At 41.4% G+C, this 17,126-nt stretch overlaps 1 protein-coding gene across 3 annotated transcripts in view; it reads right to left on the bottom strand.

Moving 5' to 3' along the window:
- The window catches only part of RNF17 (ring finger protein 17), a 108,988-nt gene extending 104,728 nt beyond the window's left edge, over positions 1-4,260 (bottom strand). For all 3 annotated transcript variants that reach the window (XM_087814422.1, XM_016203556.2, XM_016203557.2), the window contains exons 1-3: positions 4,131-4,260; positions 1,711-1,802; positions 29-120 (exon numbers count right to left, since the gene is read on the bottom strand). In XM_087814422.1, coding sequence (XP_087670548.1) covers positions 29-120; positions 1,711-1,802; positions 4,131-4,260 — 314 coding nt within the window. The remainder of the gene's footprint in view (positions 1-28; positions 121-1,710; positions 1,803-4,130) is intronic.
- Between the last annotated feature and the right edge of the window lie 12,866 nt (positions 4,261-17,126).

Genomic DNA, 17,126 nt, shown 5'->3' with positions numbered 1-17,126 from the left:
TACTAAAATAAGTGTACATAGAACATACTTTTTAGGCTGCAGCTTGTCCATAAAAGAACCTTCTTTAACATATCTATCTATTGGGTAGTATCCTTGTCTCGTATTTATAGTTGTAGCAGCCTTAGGACAAAATAAAAAAAACAAAAACAGAAAGCCAGTCAATAAATTCTATTTATGAGGAATTTAAACAACTAGTGTGCCATTCACAGATAAATTTGATAATAACCTTAAAGATCCTCAAATCCTCATTAAATAAAAAAAAAATTATACGTATATGATATTTTTACCCTATTTTAATTGGTAAAGAAATCAGTAATTTGGCAATTACAAATTAAACAGAATATTAAATTAACTAAAACACTTCATTCTACCACAATTCTAAAGGAAATACTTTAAAAATTTACTGTAGCCCTGGCTGGTGTGCTCAGTGGTTAGAGTGTCTGCCCTGAAGGGATGCAGGTTTGATTCCTGGTCAAGGGCTCATACCTGGGTTGCAGGGTCAATCCCTGGTCCTGGTTGGGGTGCTTTAGGGAGGCAACCAATTGACGTGTCTCTCTCACAATAATCTTTTTCTTTCTTTCTCTCTCTCTCTTTCTTTCTCTTTCTCTCTCTCAAGATCAATGGAAAAAAATATCCTCGGATGAGGATTAACAAAAACAAAATTGCCCACAATGAAGGCTTTAATTTGTAAAAGTATGTAATTCCAAAACAGGCATCTTCTAATATGTACATGTTTCTGGTACTATTAAAACTTGCACAAATTTTTATATATATACGTGCGCACGTGTGTGTATGTATTTTTATCACATTTAACCTGAAAACCAGTTAATCCACACCTAAATAACCAAGAGTTGACTAGAACACTTATTTTAATGGTCTTGAAGCTTGTAGAGAACTTTTACATACTTCAGATTTGACTTTTACAATCCTATGAGATAAAAGCAGGTATTATTTCCATCAGACAAATAAGGAAATTCGGGCTTAGTGTGACAGAACTAGGATTGCATTCCACATCTTCTGCCTCCACAGTAATTGTCTGCCACACTGCCACAGAAAACAATACAAACCCTCATCATCTGATCGCTCATTAAGAGGAACATTAAGAATTTAGAGATTAAGACAACTTTCCTGAAACATATTATACTACCTAAAACAAGTTCCATTTATATTTATAGCAAATGTAAACAATGTTCATTAAATTTTATTTTAAATAACTGGCCTATTCTCATTATTATGGGTCCATAGTTTTAGTTCTAGTGCAACTGTACTATTTTTCATGCTTCTGAAGTTAACATTAACTTTAGGTACTGTTTTGTTTCTTTTTTTATATTATGGCATCTCTACAAATATAAATTTGATGACACAGGAAGATTGGGGGGCAGGCGGTATTCAAAATTTGCTGAATGGTATTGATGTAGGGAAGAAGGGTACAGATTTGTATACTTCACTAAAATAAAAATGAATAGAACCAATTCTCCAAAGAGTCAAAATATGTATGCTGATTAATGTATGACCTTAACAGTGTATTCTTCTTGACCACTTTGAATGGATGGGAAAAGCTGTATCTTTTGTTAGGCCTCTTGGCTTAAAGACTCAACAGTAAAAATGCAACTAAAAAGTTTGTAATCAGAAGTATGTTTTATTTCTCTAACATTTTTACCTTTAACATTAGGTTGCAATGTATTCAATATGAAAGATGACAAAACTTACCTCACAAGCAGGGCATATAATTGTGCAGTATTCTTCAGTTAATAAACACAGTTCACAAAAAGCATGTCCACACTGAAATTCATGGTGGTGGCCTATTGATGAAATTGTGCATTAATCTTTCCACGGTTTGTTAACATTGTGCAGCATCAGTCAGAGCAGGAAGTTAAAGGGATTTTCTTATATAGGAAAAGATATCAGTTAGTTAGAAATGGATGACTTATTACACAAAATTCAGGAGAACCTACAGAGGTAAGAAGGTGGGAGAAACATCAGAAGAAAAACCAGGTAGAGTTATGTAATACTGTTTGCATTAATTTAAGATAGTTTTTGGTACCTATGATACTTTCAATTTGCCATACCTTAAAGTCATACAAAGTGCTCTAACATACCATCATTGGCTCTGTGTAAACATCATGGCTAAGTAGGCTGGGCATGTCATATGCAACAGCCTACTTCAGTTTCCAAGTTCAATACTTTCTACTTGATCATACTGCCCTCTACTAATTTATATTTTCCATCCTGTGAAGAGGACAGGGAGGGCAGATATGAGACACTAGCAAGATTCCACTCAGAATGATCTAAGACACTGGCAAGGAGAGAAGCCAGATGCTACTACTGCCACACACACAACCCACATAAAGATCATCTTCACAAACCTAGCATTTATGAGGGAAATACCATAATCTTAACTGAAAGCCTATTATCAAGATTTTAACACTCTAAGTAGAATTTAAAGTTTATCATAACAGGCATATTTTTAGCTATGCAACTTCAAAAGTATGTCTACTGATTTCAGAGAGAGGAAGGGAGAGGGAGAGAGAGATAGAAACATCAATGATGAGTTGTTGATCAGCTGCCTCCTGCACGCCCCTCCCCCCCCGGGGGATTGAGCCCACAACCTGGGCATGTGCCCTGACCAGGAATTGAATGTTGATATCCTGGATCATAGGCTGATGCTCAACCACTGAGCCAGGCTGGCTGGGCTAAAAGGATGTCATTTTAAAAGACTTCGCAAGACAAAAAGGAAAGGGAAAAAGAAACTAGAAAAATCAGTCATCTTTTGTCAGCAAAAAATTAGTGTTCTTGCTGATTAATAAGTGCATGCCTTTGATTTAAAAAAGAAAGCTTTAGTTTTTAAGCCAACAGCAATATCTGTAACTTGTTTACATCCAAGCTAACTTTTAAAGCTCTATTTAAATTTCAGATACTACCAAAGAAATAAAAACTGTTTGAACTGTTTCATACTTATAAAATTCCTTTTACAGTACAAGTCAAAATAACTTGTGGTGTATTACTGCTTACAAAGGGGAAAGCACTTTCACAATTCTAGATGCATAACCACCACCTTTCCAACTGAGTTATTTCTAAGCATTATAACACAAATGCATGGACAAACCAGTGATTTTAAAAGGTTGTGTTCTAAAACTTTATTTTTTAATAGTTAATTTCCTTCAAACAATGGATATTTTCCATCTAACAGTCACGACCAAAACACAGATCAAGGGAAAGGTGGTCTCCACCAGGAAACACAACCCACAAACTTTCTCTGTACACAGGTTCACATCTCCCAAACTGTGTCCATCTAGGAGGGACTAAGAAAGCTGATGGAATGACTCACTTTGAAAGTACAAACATTAGGCAGTTACACAGGGTAACAACAAGACTTTTCAGCAACTCCAGGAGTTGAAATTCAACAACTCATCCCTGCCAGAGGCAGATAATGCTAAAGCATTTTAAATCACATTAAAATACTGTAACTTGAACCTGTTTTCACTTGAGTAGAATCTAAATTAGCAGATCAGCGGGAACCGAAAACTGCTCTAAAACATAAAGTATAATATATATAAAATAAAGGTCTTGTCTACAGGTAAAAAAAAATTAACAGATCAATAGGAGGGTGGTGCATTTTTTCCCCTGTCATACAGAAAAACCCAAGATGCATAAAAGGAATTCTTCACGGCTAACTGAGCAATAATTTCACTCCCCACCAAAAAACACGACTCTATTTAATCTGTTAATTCAGGAACATTTCACAGTGGTCTACTTGTCACTTCCACAACTAAAACTACACAAGAAATTCAAGTTCCATTACTTCCTGACCACAAGGCAAAAGGTTAAATTCTTACATCGACTCTTTCGTGAACCTGCGACATTTTCGAACTGGTACTCGGGAAAGTTCACACGGTCCTTTCTTAGAGTCGGGAGAGGCCGCGACAGGGTAGGCGCCACGCCCCCTCAACTGACCTCGGGCGTCTACGCGACCCTTAGGTAGGCGACGGGAGGGGGATGCTGTGCGACCGTTTTCACGTCAGTCCCGGCCCACGCCAGCCCAGCTGCTCCCACCTTCGCAGGCCTAGCTGTCTCCGCGCCTGCCGCCCGAGACCGAGCAAAACTACAAAGCTCACCCTCGGGCTCCTCACCGGAAGCTCTGGTCACCGTTCTTTCACATCGAGTGCACTGAACCTCAGCAGCTACCCAGGGCCGACCCTTCCTTCCCATCTGCCGACACGAAGACAGGGTGACCCTAGCTGTCGAAGATTCTGCCGCCATCACCGCCGCCTTGTAGATCCTGGACTGTACCGCGTGCCACTCCCGGCGTCCCTTGCCCCAGCGACCAATCATTGAAGGCATCACTGCAGGTAGCCAATCAGCGGGCTAAGAGATTAAAGCCCGCCCCCTCTGCCTGGCCACGCCCCACCGCTTGACCACGCCCGTGGCCGTGCACGTGCAGGAAGGCTGTTTTCAGTTTTACCCAAGCGACTTCATGCCAAGGAAGGACGCCAGGTTTTCAAGGACCATTTACTTTCAGACCTCTAACAAAAGCATCACCCCCTGAGCTCTCAGTGCCTCCAAGTCCAGATTTCATGTATTACTACTTACACTGTTGTTGACCTCGCAGGCAGCAATCAATCCTTATATTGAAGGGATTCCCCTTTCCCTTGTATCTATCAGTGCCAGAAATCCTAAACCTGTAAAAAAAAAAAGTATTTTAATCTCATGTTTGAATCACCTGCTAGGGATTTGAGGGCTTGACTACTAGTAGTCTCGGTGGAGAACTGTCAGTGGCTACTGGTAGAGAAATTCAATTAACCATTTCAAACTAAGGAGTGGTCATCCTTACTAACAGTTTTTGAGCTGGAAGTGGGTGGGGAGGCTGAGAATTTATAAAGAACAGGTTTCTAACCTCTACCTAAAACAGCAACTTCTGCTTATGTAGCTTGTGGTAAGTGCCTGAGAGTAGAAACAATAAAAATCACTGCACTCTGGGAAGATCATGCCAGTATGGTATGAAAAGCCTTCCAAGGGGACAGGGGGTTTGCATTAGATCTTAATTTACAGGAGTAAACAGAGGGAAGGAGGCATTCCAGGGAGAAGGAACAGCCTAAGCAAGGGAAAGTAGGTAGGAGATGCAGTGGCCTCTTTAGAATTTAACTTACAGATCATTTGGCCAGAGTATTAATTTCCTTAAAGTGAGTTTTTGGGAGAGGTTTGTTGGAGTTGAATTTTGGACAGTTTTGAATGTTGGGCTAAAGAGTTCGAACATTACCCTTCAAGCTGCAGAATGCTGGCTAAGTGTGTGACCAAGGGATGGAGTCCTCTGGTGGCAATGTGGCAGGTGTATTGTGGGCAAGCACCTGAAGATGATGGCAGGATGCCTTCAGCAGTTAAGAATAAAAGCGTGTAGATATTCCTTCTTTTCCTCTCTTTTTTTTTTTTTGAAATATAAACAGAAATTCAAAAGCTCACCCTTGATCAAAAATCTTTATGCTTTGTTGCCCTCAGGAAAAAGTACAGATTCCTTACTCCATCTCCATTCTACCTATCCAATAGTTTCTGCTACTAATCCATAATGAAACTCACAGTACTAATAGAGCCAATGTTCCCATGTAACATGTTGAATCTTCTACAGTTTTATGAGTGGTTTTCCCTGTTACCCTATCTGGAATGCACACTCCTTCCTTTTTATTGAGTTGTATTCTCCTCATCCTTCATGGCTCAGCCTTTGAACCTCTGAGTCCTTGAAACCTTCACATTTCTCCCTTCAGTCACTACTGCTCTAGCAAGTTTCCATAATCTCCTTTTCCTCTAGGATATCTGTACTGCAATTTGAATAATGGCAATAGGGATTCTTCTTGGGTCATAATATGCAGCTAATGTGGTCCAGTGCAGAGAAGTCACCTGTGAATATCATCAGGTGTGCTGGAGAGAATTATGGCTTTGGCAATTCCAGAAGTTAAATAAATCTTGGATAAATCAGTACCAGTGAGAAATACAATAAATGTTTAGACTCCATATGTTGGGTTTTAGTATTTACTGGGTCCTCTTAAATAGAGCAGCCATAATTATTGTCTTAACATGTAATTTAGATTGTTTAAATCCTTTGTCTGGAATCCTTTAGTGGCTTCCCATTGACTGTGATAGAGCCTTAAAATGGCCTTCAAGGCCTCTCTAGCTTCAATTTGTATCACTTTTCACTATGTACCAGATACACTGGCATTTTTCAGTTCTGTAAGCAGGTCAACCTTAAGACCTTTGCCTGGAACACCTGTCCCTGCACTATTAAAAAATTATCATGCCTTGGCTGAATGGCTCAGATGGTTGGAGTGTTGTCCTGTACACCAAAATGTTATGGGTTTGATTCCCAGTCAGGGCACATACTTAGGTTACTGGTTTGATTCCCGGTCGGGGAGTATATGGGAGGCAATGGATCAATGTTCCACACATCAGTGTTTCTCTCTTTCTCTCTCCTCCTCTCTGTCAAATCAATAAACATATCCTTGGGTGAGGATAAAAAAATATCATATTTTAGCCTCACAAGAAGGAATAAAGAATAAAATTATGAATACCTATGTACCCTCCAACAAGTTTAAGAAATGACCTAATTTTATCCAGATAATCTGGTTTTATTATGTCTGGCCATTTACTCACATGTTGGGCAATTCTTTAAATATTCCTCCTTATGTCCTTCTAAGATAATTTTTCTTCTTCAAGGATGTCTTGAAGAAATGTTTTTAGTGAAGATATGTTAGTGGTGAATGCTCTTGTTTCTTATTTGGATAACAATGTATTTTTATCTCATCTTCATTCTAGAATGATTTATTAGTAACAAAAAATTCTAGGTTGGCAGTTATTTTTTCTCAGACTTTGGAGATAATGTAATACATATTTCTGACTTCTGTTGTTGCTATTGAAAAGTTCGTGGTAAACCTAATTGTCATTCTGTATAGGTAAGTTGTTTTTCTTTGACATTCTATATATTCATTATAATCTCAAGGTGTAGATATTTATTTACCCTGCTTGGGATTGATTGCAATTCCTCAGTCTGAGCATTCTTGTTTTACTGGTCTAGGAAATTTTCAACATTTATCTCTTTGAATATTACCTTTTCCTTTTTATTTCTTTTGGTACTTTTATTAGACAGTAAATAAAATTCCTCACGCTGCCCTTTATTTCTCTTAATCTCTCTTTTATAGTTTCTATTTCTTTATCTCTGATGCATTCTGTGTCATTTTTTCAGATATATATATCCCAGTTAATCAGTTCTCTCTTCAGTTGGATCTCATCCGTTATTTAACATGACCATTGAGTTTAAAAATTTTAGTGACCATTTTATCCAATTCTAGATAGTCTTTTTTTAATTTCCAAAATTTTCTGATATTTTCGGATAGTGTTGTGTTCCTTTCTCATTTAAAAAAAAATCTTCACCCAAGGATATGTTGTTATTGATTTTTAGAGAGGGAAGCAGGGGGAGAGAGAGAGAAACATGGATCAGTTGCCTCCCATACACACCCCAACCAGGGATCAAACCCACAAGGTAGGTATGTACCCTGACTGGGAGTTGAACCCACAACCTTTTGGTGTACAGGATCATGCTTCAACCAACTGAGCCACCTGGCCAGGGCCTTCTCATGTTTTTGATTCCACTTTTATTACTTTAAAATTTTGAACACGCTAATTTTGGTATGTACCCTACAATTCCTTTCTCTGACATTCTTGAGGGGTCTAATTCTGAAATTTATTTATTATTATTATTATTATTGTTAATCCTTACTCAAGGATATTTTTTCCATTGATTTTTAGAGAGAGTGGAAGGGAGGGAGAAGGAGAGAGAAAGAGGGAAGCATTGATGTGAAAGAGACACATTGATTGGTTGCCTCCAGCATGAGCCCTGACTGAGGCCGGAGACCAAGCCTGCAACCGAGGTACATGCCCTTGGATGGAGCGAACCAGGGACCCTTCAGTCCCTGGGCTGAGGCTCTAACCACTGAGCAACACCGGCCAGGGTTGCAATTTATTTTTACTGAACCTCATTCATGATGATTTGTTTCCTCATGTTTTTATATTTTTGGATTATAAATCCATATTTGGAAGTGTTAATCTATGGGAATCCTGTGAGGCCTGTACTAATAATATATTTCTCCAGATTCTGTTTTTGCTTCCTTTTGCTGCTCCTAAGCCACTATGAATCTAAGACCACTTTAATTTTTTAAAAAATTTTTTGCATTTTTAAAATATCTTTGTTGCTTTCAGAGAGAAGAAGGGACAGGGAGAGAGAGAGATCAAAACATCAATGGTGAGAGAGTCATTGATCGGCTGCCTCCTGCACGCCTCAGACTGGGGATCAAGCCAACAACCCGGGCATATGCCCTGACCAGGAATCGAACCATGATCTCCTGGATCCTAAGTCAACGCTCAACCATTGAGCCACTCCTGGCCGGGCCCACTTTAATTTTTAGCATAATTTTTCCTAGACTACTCCAATAGCGTATTGTGAATCCCAAGCCCACCTGAAGGAAGGTGTGTGTATATATATATATATTTAAATATATCTTTATTGATTTCAGAGAGAAGAGAGGAGAGAGGGAGAGAGAGAGAGAGATAGAAACATCAATGATGAGAGAGTCATTGATTGGCTGCCTCCTGCATGCCCCCAACTGGGGATCGAGCCCTCAACCCGGTCATGTGCCCTGACCGGGAATCGAACCCCAACCGCCTGGATCCTGGGTCGACGCTCAACCACTGAGCCACGGCTGGCTGGGCAGTGTATATTTATATTACCTGGAGAGATATTTCGCACACTGAAAGGTGTACAAAGTAAACAGATTTCTTTACCTTTTAGCCTACCTGTTCACTTCCAACTAAAGTATAGGAACCTTTTATGCAAATACTTAGATTAGCAGCTATCTTATTGTTTTGCTAATTCATTAGCTATGCCATGATGTCTCCTTTATCTTTAATTAGCATTTCTCTAATGACTAATGAGGCTGATATCTTTTCATGTTTATCAGTTATTTAGCTTTCGTATTCTTTTTTACTTTTGGGTTGTTTATTTCTTTCTATTTGATATGTAAGAATTCTTTATTCTAGATTCCATTGCAAATATCCTTTTCTAGGGTGTGATTTGTGTGTGTTCCCCCCCACACACTTTGTTCATATCTCTTACTGTCTAAAGGTGTTTAATTTTACTATGGTGTTTTCATTAAGATTAGCAATTTTGGGGGGATTCCAAGATGGCTGCAGAGTAGGTGGAAGCTACTCTTACCTGCTCCTGGCCCCAACCGGATTTACATCTAAATTATAGAGCAATCCACCTGAATAACCAACTGAACGATAGCAGAACTAAAATATTATAACTAAGAATTTAACCAGGAGTAGCAGCTGAGAAGTGGGAAGGATATCACAGCTGCAAAACTCCCTTACCCCAGGAGTGTGGGGCCTCAACCTCAACCAGGGATTCCCAACTCAGAGCAACAGAGATGGGAAGAGGAGTCCGCATAGCATCTGGTGCTGAAAATCAGTGGGGATTTATTTCACCTGAAAGACCCAGAAACCACCTTCCCAAGGACATCCATTCCTATTGTTACAGTATCAGCCTGGAAAGTGCACTACCAACTACCCAACTGCTGGTAAGGCCACTCTGCTGTGCTTGGTCCAGCTGAGGGGCCTGCTGGCTGTACCCATCAGTGACATTTGGGCCCCTCTTTTTCTGGGAAGGTTCTTGGTGGAGACTCAGACAGTAACTAAGCTGTGTGACTTTGTAAAGAGGGCCGGACTACCCCATCTTGAACTCACAGCCAGCCCCCACCCCCCAAACACACACCTGTTCAGTCACTTGCCTGGCTCCATCCTGCTGAGTTCAGATGCACAGGGGGACCAGAATGCCATGTAGACCTGGGACTTTTAAAGCATGCCTGCCAGGGAAACTTTGGTCTGGGAAATGGATGGGTGGGTGCTGGGTTGTGTGGCTACATTGTTGGGGGTGGTACGGCAACTCCTAACTCCCCTGTGAGCTCAACCTGAGCTACCCTGGGAGGGGAAAGAAGTGTCTTCCCCCTTCCTACAGGCTTGTGTGCACTGCCTCCAATGGGCAACTGTTTGGATCTGCCCTGCCAAGTTCTGGACATCCTGCCCAGCTGGAATCAGTTCTGTAGGGGGAACAGAGAGTGGCTCAGAGCTACCCTCAGCTCTAACTTGGAGGAAGCCAACCCTTATACACTGATTGACCATTCCCATGTGCATTCAGGCCCAGTAGATGCAGCCACAAATAGTGAACAGCATGGTAGCTCCAGACAAGTAGCCCAAGGCAGGTTATACACAATGTCTAACATCAACCTGTACCTGAATCCTGCCCAAGTGGACTCAGAACCAACACACCTGTGGTGGGCTTCAGACCACACCAGAGCTTAACCCAATTAGCCACACAAGTGGCACACCCAAAGGGGGATTCCAGCAGGCCCCATACCCTACTGGGAACAATGTTGTCTCAGGGGGCAGTCCCTGCACAGTGTCTCATACACAGTGGTTGAGGTTATTCCTTATAGTCAATGAGCCTAAAGGGTTATCTCCACCCATGAAAAGGCCAAGAGCATTCAAGACTCAACTACAACAGGAGGGTACACATAACCCACAATAAACATTCCTGAAGCACAGAACACAGGTAATCTGGAAGATTGTGCTACTGAGCCCAACAAGACACCTTCATCATAAAGCCATCATAACAAGTTTGTGTGAGTCATACCAGATATACCTAATACAAAGAGACAAAATGAAGACAAAGAACTACGGCCCAAATGAAAGAATAAGAGAAATCCCCAGAAAAAATTAAATGAAATGGAAGCAACCAAAATACCAGATGCAGGGTTTAAAACAATGGTTATAAGAATGCTCAAGGACCTTGGGGGAAGAATGGGTGGTCTAAGAGAGAACTTAAACAAAGCAATAGCATTAAAAAGAACATAGAAACCATAAAAAAGGACCAGCCAGAAATGCATATTCTAGAAGGAATCAGCAGCAGGTAAGATGAAGCAGAGGACTGAATCAGCAATTGAGAGAACAAGGTAACAGTAAGCATCCAAGCAGAGCATAAAAAATAATTAAAATAAAATAAAATAAAATAAAATAAATAAAATAAAATAAAATAAAATAAATAAAATAAAATAAAATAAAATAAAATAAAATAGAATTTTTGAAAGTGAGGAAAGTCTCAGTGACCTCTGGGACAACACCAAGTCTAACAACATCTGCATCATAGGGGTACCAGAAGGAGAAAAGAGTGAGCAAGGGATAGAGAACCTGTTTAAACAAACAGTGGCTGAAAACTTCCCTAACCTGGTGAAGGAAAAAGTCACACTAGTTCAGGAAGCACAGAGCGTCCCAATCAAGATGAACCCAAAGAGCACCACACCAAGACATATCATATTAAAATGTCAAAGGTTAAAGACAATCTTAAAAGTAGCAAGAGAAAAGTAATTAATTACCTACAAAGGAACTCCCATAAAGCTCCCAGCTGATTTTTCAACAGAAACATTTCAGGCCAGAAGGGATTGGCATGAAGTATTCAAAGTGATGAAAAGCAAGGTCCTATCACTAAGACTATTCTATCCAGCAAGACTATCATTTAAAAATGAAGGCAAAATAAGGAGTTTCCCAGACAAAACAAAAATAAGCTAAAGGAGTTTGTTACCATCATACCAGTATTGCAAAAAATGTTAAAGGGCCTGCTTTAAGAAGAGGGAAGAAAAAAATAATCAAGAGAGAGGGGAACATAGTTCTAAAGAATAAAATGGCAATAAGTATCTATTGCCCTGGCCAAAGTGGTTCAGTGGTTAGAGCATAGGTCTGTGGACTGAAGGGTTTGAGGTTCAATTCCCAGTCAAGGGCATGTACCTGGGTTGCAGGCTCGATCCCCAGCCTTGGCTGGGGCATGTGTGGGAGGCAACCAAACCAATCGATGTGTCTCTCTCATATTGATGTTTCTCTCCCTCCCTCTATCTCTCCCTCTCCCTCCCCTCCCCACTTCCACCCTCCCTAAAAATCATTGAAAAAAATATCCTCGGATGAGGATTAACCACACAGACACACACACACACACACACACACACAGTGCCTATCAATAATAACCTTATATATAAATAAATTAAATGCTCCAATCAAAAGACATACAGGTTTTTTCAAGATAGCAGTGGAGTAGGTGGAAGCTACACTCATCTCCTCCCAGGACCAGACTGTAATTACAACTAAATTGAAGAAAAGTCATCCTGATTAACCAACTGAAGGCTGGCTGAAGAGGAGTCTTATAACCAAGGACTTACAGAAGAAGCCACATCGAGACTGTTAGGAAGGGCAGAGATGTGAAAAGGCCTGTCTCTGGTCCCATGGGCAACAGCTGAGGCACCATGGGATATCTCAGCTGTGGGGGATTCCTCCTGAGAAGTATGGGGCCTAAACCCCATGCTGGGATCCCCAACCCAGAGTACCAGAGCTGGGAAGAGGCACCCACATAACATCTGGCTGTAAAAAGTGGGATTTCTGTCTGCCAGGGAGAGACAGAGTTCACGGGAGACACAGGTACTCTTTTAAAGTCAATGCATAAAATTTCATTGTAGCCACTCGCTGTGAGCTCCACGGTAGGAGCAAGGCCAGGGTGGAAGAGAGTTGCCGGAGGAGAGCCTGGGGTTTGTGGCTCTGGGGAGGGAGCTGTGGAGACAGCTACCAGGATCCCTATTCTGAGTCATTCTTCCATACCATGGACACAATTTTTCCTGTGAACCTGACTGGTGCTGCCCCCTCACTGGAGATCTGTTAGAACCACCTACAGGGCTTCCAGCAGACCCAACCTCGGGAATCCCGAGGCCCCACCCACCTGACTCTTAGTGGCTCCACCCTGCCAAGGTTGGGGCAAAATCCAGAACAGACTGATTCCTGTGGCTCTGAAGGAGGAACCACATCTACCACATTCCCTGACTGGCACCTCGCCCTCATGGGAGATCCACTAGCCCCATCCTTCCGAGTCCACCAGAGGCTATTTTTTAAATTAATTAATTAATTAATTTTTAACAGTCACCTGAGGACATACTTTTATTGATTTTAAAGAGAGGAAGGGAAAGGGAGTGAGAAAGAGAAACATTGATGTAACAGTGAAACATTGATCACTTGCCTCCTGCACATGCCTGACCTTGGATCAATCCTGCAACCTGAATATGTGCCCTGACCGGGCATCAAACCCACAACCTTTTGGTATGTGGACGACACTCCCATAAACTGAGACACATCAGCCTGGCCAGAGGTTCTTTCAGTGATTGAGCCTAACAGGCTGCCAGAAAGGGAAGGCAGGCAGAGGAGGATCTTAGGGTGCCTTGGGACTTTTGCCAAAATTCCCCCAGACCTGGTGCTGGTAAAAGCTAGCATTGGTGCACAGCTTGGTCCTTCCTATGCACGCCTAAGCCCAGCAGAAGCCACAAATTGTGGATGGCTTGTAGTTCCAAAAAGGTTGCTGAGAGCTTGGCACAGACAGCATCTGGCATTGGCCTGCACCTGAGTCCCTTCCAAGAGGCCCAGAAACAACATACCAAGTGGCCAGCTATAGACAACATTAGAACACGATCCAATAAGCTTAACAAACAGCATATCCAGAGGGAGATCATGGCAAGCACCAAATCCTGCTGAGACGAATTCTGCTTCATGTGGTCAGCACCTGCAGAGCAGCTTGCATGCCATGGTGGGTTTGAGCCTCACAGTCAGCCAGCCTGAGGGTCAATCCCATACACGAATGGGCCAATAGCAATTAAGATTCAATTACAACAAGAGTGCCCACATAACCCACACAAGAGACATTCCTAGAGCACCCAGCTCAGGTGATCAACGGAACTGCATGACTGGGTTCTACAAGATACTTATTACATAAGGCCACCCCATAAAGGCTGGGAGTCATAGACGATTTAATACATAGAAACAAACACAAAGAGGCAGCCAAAATGGGGAGACAAAGAAACAGGCTCCAAATGAAAGAATAGGAGAACTCTCCAGAAAAATAGCTAAATGAAATGCAATATATCTGATATAGAGTTCAAAGTAATTGTTATAAGGATCCTTAAGAAACTTAGTGAGAACTACAACAGCATGAAAAATGACATAGAAACCATAAAAAAGGAGCAGTGAGAAATAAAGAATAAAATATCTGACACCAAGAATACACTGGAAGGAACAAACAGTAGGTTAGGATGAAGCAAAGGATCAAAACAGTGATTTGGAAAACAAGGTAGAAAAAAACACCAACCAGAGCAACACAAAGAAAAAAGAATAAAAAAGAATGAGGGTAGATTAAGGGACCACATGAGTGTAAGAACATTCTCATCATAGGGATACCAGAAGGAGAAGAGAGAGAGCAAGGGATTGAGAACCTATGTGAAAAAATAATGACCAAAAATTTACCTTTTGCAACAGCATGGATAGACCTGGAGATTATTATGCTAAGTGAAATAAGCCAGTCAGAGAAAGACAAATACCATATGATCTAATTTATATGTGGAATCTAATGAAGAAAATAAACTGACGACGAACAAAACAGAAACAGGGATATGTGGTACAGACTGACAGCTGTCAGAAGAGAGTGGGGGCTAGGTGGAGTTGGGCAAAGGTGGGGAAAATGGGGACTGAAAGAGACTTTGCTTGGAGCCATGGGCACATGATGCAGTGTGCAGATGATGTTTTATTGAGTTGTACACTTGAAACCTGTTTAGTTTTGTAAACCGATGTCATCCCAATAAATTCAATTAATAAAAAAAAGATTTTCAATTTTTGGATGGACCTAAAGAGTATCATGCTAAGTGAAATAAATCAGACAGCGAAAGACACAAATCATATGATTTCACTTATATGTGGAATCTAAAAACAAAACAAATTAACAAACAAATAGAAACAGATTCATAGATAAAGAGAAAAAACAGATGGTTGCCAGATGGGAGGGGGGTGGAGGGTTGGGTCAAAATGATGAAGGATTTAAAAGTACAAGTGGGCAGTTTTAAAACAGCCACTAGGATGTAAATTACAGCATAGAAAATATAGTCAATAATATTTTAATAACTGTGTGTGGTATCAGGTTGGTACTAGACTTATGGGGGGAACACTTCATGAGTTGTATAAATGTTTAATCACTATGCTGTATACCTGAAATGAAACTAATATGATATTGAATATCAGCTGTAATTGAAAAATAAAAAAGCACTTTAAAGATTTGGAATTTTTGTGTATTATTTCATGTCAGGAACCAGCCTGAAAGACGAACAAACCTGAGTTTGAGCGGTGGGAATTAAAGAGACAAACACAGTTATGGGATGGGCAGGGCTGCCCTCCAGTGAGGTGCAGCAGCCTCAAATGGCTTCAACGCCTTTATTATATAGTAAGTAACAAACAACTGGTAAGGAAGTGAGGGTGATACAAAGTAGTTCTTTCATGGCTGCACAAACACACTTTCAGCATAAACATCCTGCCTCCTGCATGAGCTCAGACCTCTGTAACTATCTTCATTTTGGCTCCCCACAGGAACCTGCAGGGAGGGTTGAGTCCCTTGGTCCAGGCCCTCAGGCTGCGTGGACCATGTCCAGACACGTCACGGGCTCCCAACATCTCCCCCTTCTTTACTTTTTAATTTGAGCCAGTGGACTCCTGTCTGCAGCTCTGAGAGGCTTTGTGTTTCTGCTTGGACATAGACTGGGAATAAACATAGGAATATTAACACTACAGCCAACAACATAATACCAGAATAGAATAATGAAGATAAACTATGTCTAGAGATAATATCAGAAAACTTGTCAAACAGTTCTTTTGCTAAGTCTGCGGGTGAGGTATCTAGAGGAGCAGACTCTATAGCATTTATATCAGCATGTAACATCAATAGATACATTGTCTAGACTCCATATCCCCATAAGATGGTTTTTAACCCTACCCCACCCCCATTCAGAGTGATTCAGCAGTATATAAAGGGTATTTGACCAATGGGATGGTGACACGTGCAGCTGGGTGCCCAATGGAGTAAAAGGTCAGGGTATTGTGTACGTGGCCTCTTAGAGATGCCTCAGGCGGGCGTTGCCACTTACTGGTGTACCAAGGAAGTATGTTTGCTGGAGTGTGCTCACAGCATTGCATCAGCCACTGCACCGAGGTATATCTCTTGGGCTCTAGCGTCTTGGGGACGCTAGAGTATACCAGCGTCCTTGCATCGTAACTGGAAGCATTACAAAAGCAGGTTGGTGCAATACCAACAAATCTAAGTTTGCATTAGCACTAGATACACAGTTTGTAAGGTTACAATTTACACACTTAATGGTATAATAATCAGCTAATTTCTTAATCAAAACCTTACCTAAAAGTAATACATAAGGAGGAACACAGGCTAAACCTCCTTTAACAGAATAGTTCCCATTTGGATGATTCTCATCTTTATGTCTCACTATGATAATGTCCGTGTTTGCTACTAACTTCCATACATTAGGTTGAACTCATCCATGCTCTGTTGTCAGTAAGGGCCCCACAAATCCTCCAGGTGTTTCAATCAGTTCATAATATGAATGTCCCGCAGGGTTAGGCCCTGAATAATTAAATTCCCCAGCCTATTGCGGGGGCAGTAGCCCAATAGAAGGGGGGCCGAGAATATCAGGGTTAGAGACATACACTGGTACCGCCTGATCCTCCCACCCTACAGCTCTGATTAAAGGAGGATCTGGCGCATAGGCCCAGTAAACCTTTTCAGGTGATGCAAAATTTACCTGGTTGGAGATCAGGGCAAACATCATAAGGAAGATGGAGGCAGGATCAGTAGCTCTTCCACCCTGTCGAAGGTTAGCTAGGGCTGTAGCAGAAAAGACTCAGGCTGTACACTGGAGGAGGCGAAAGGAGACCTTTATTAGCGCATGCGGTCCCAGAGGAGGCAGTCTCCAAATTCTGGGCCCCGAACAAAGGGCTTGGGTCAGCTTTATAGGGTCGGAGGTCAGGCCTGCTTGTGGCACGAAAAATAGTGGGCGGGGTTCCAGAGGTTAGATAAGATTTCATGTACATTCAGGCGGGTAATCTGATACCTGAGATGGGGAATCTTCCTAAAATGGCAGCGGTTCCTGCCTCAGGGCCTCCTGTGTTAGCTT

This window comes from Miniopterus natalensis, chromosome 2 (genome assembly GCF_054644295.1).
Source record: "Miniopterus natalensis isolate mMinNat1 chromosome 2, mMinNat1.hap1, whole genome shotgun sequence".
Taxonomy (NCBI): domain Eukaryota; kingdom Metazoa; phylum Chordata; class Mammalia; order Chiroptera; family Miniopteridae; genus Miniopterus; species Miniopterus natalensis.
The sequence above is the reverse complement of the archived record's forward strand: the minus strand, read 5'-3'. Positions and strand labels throughout refer to the sequence as shown.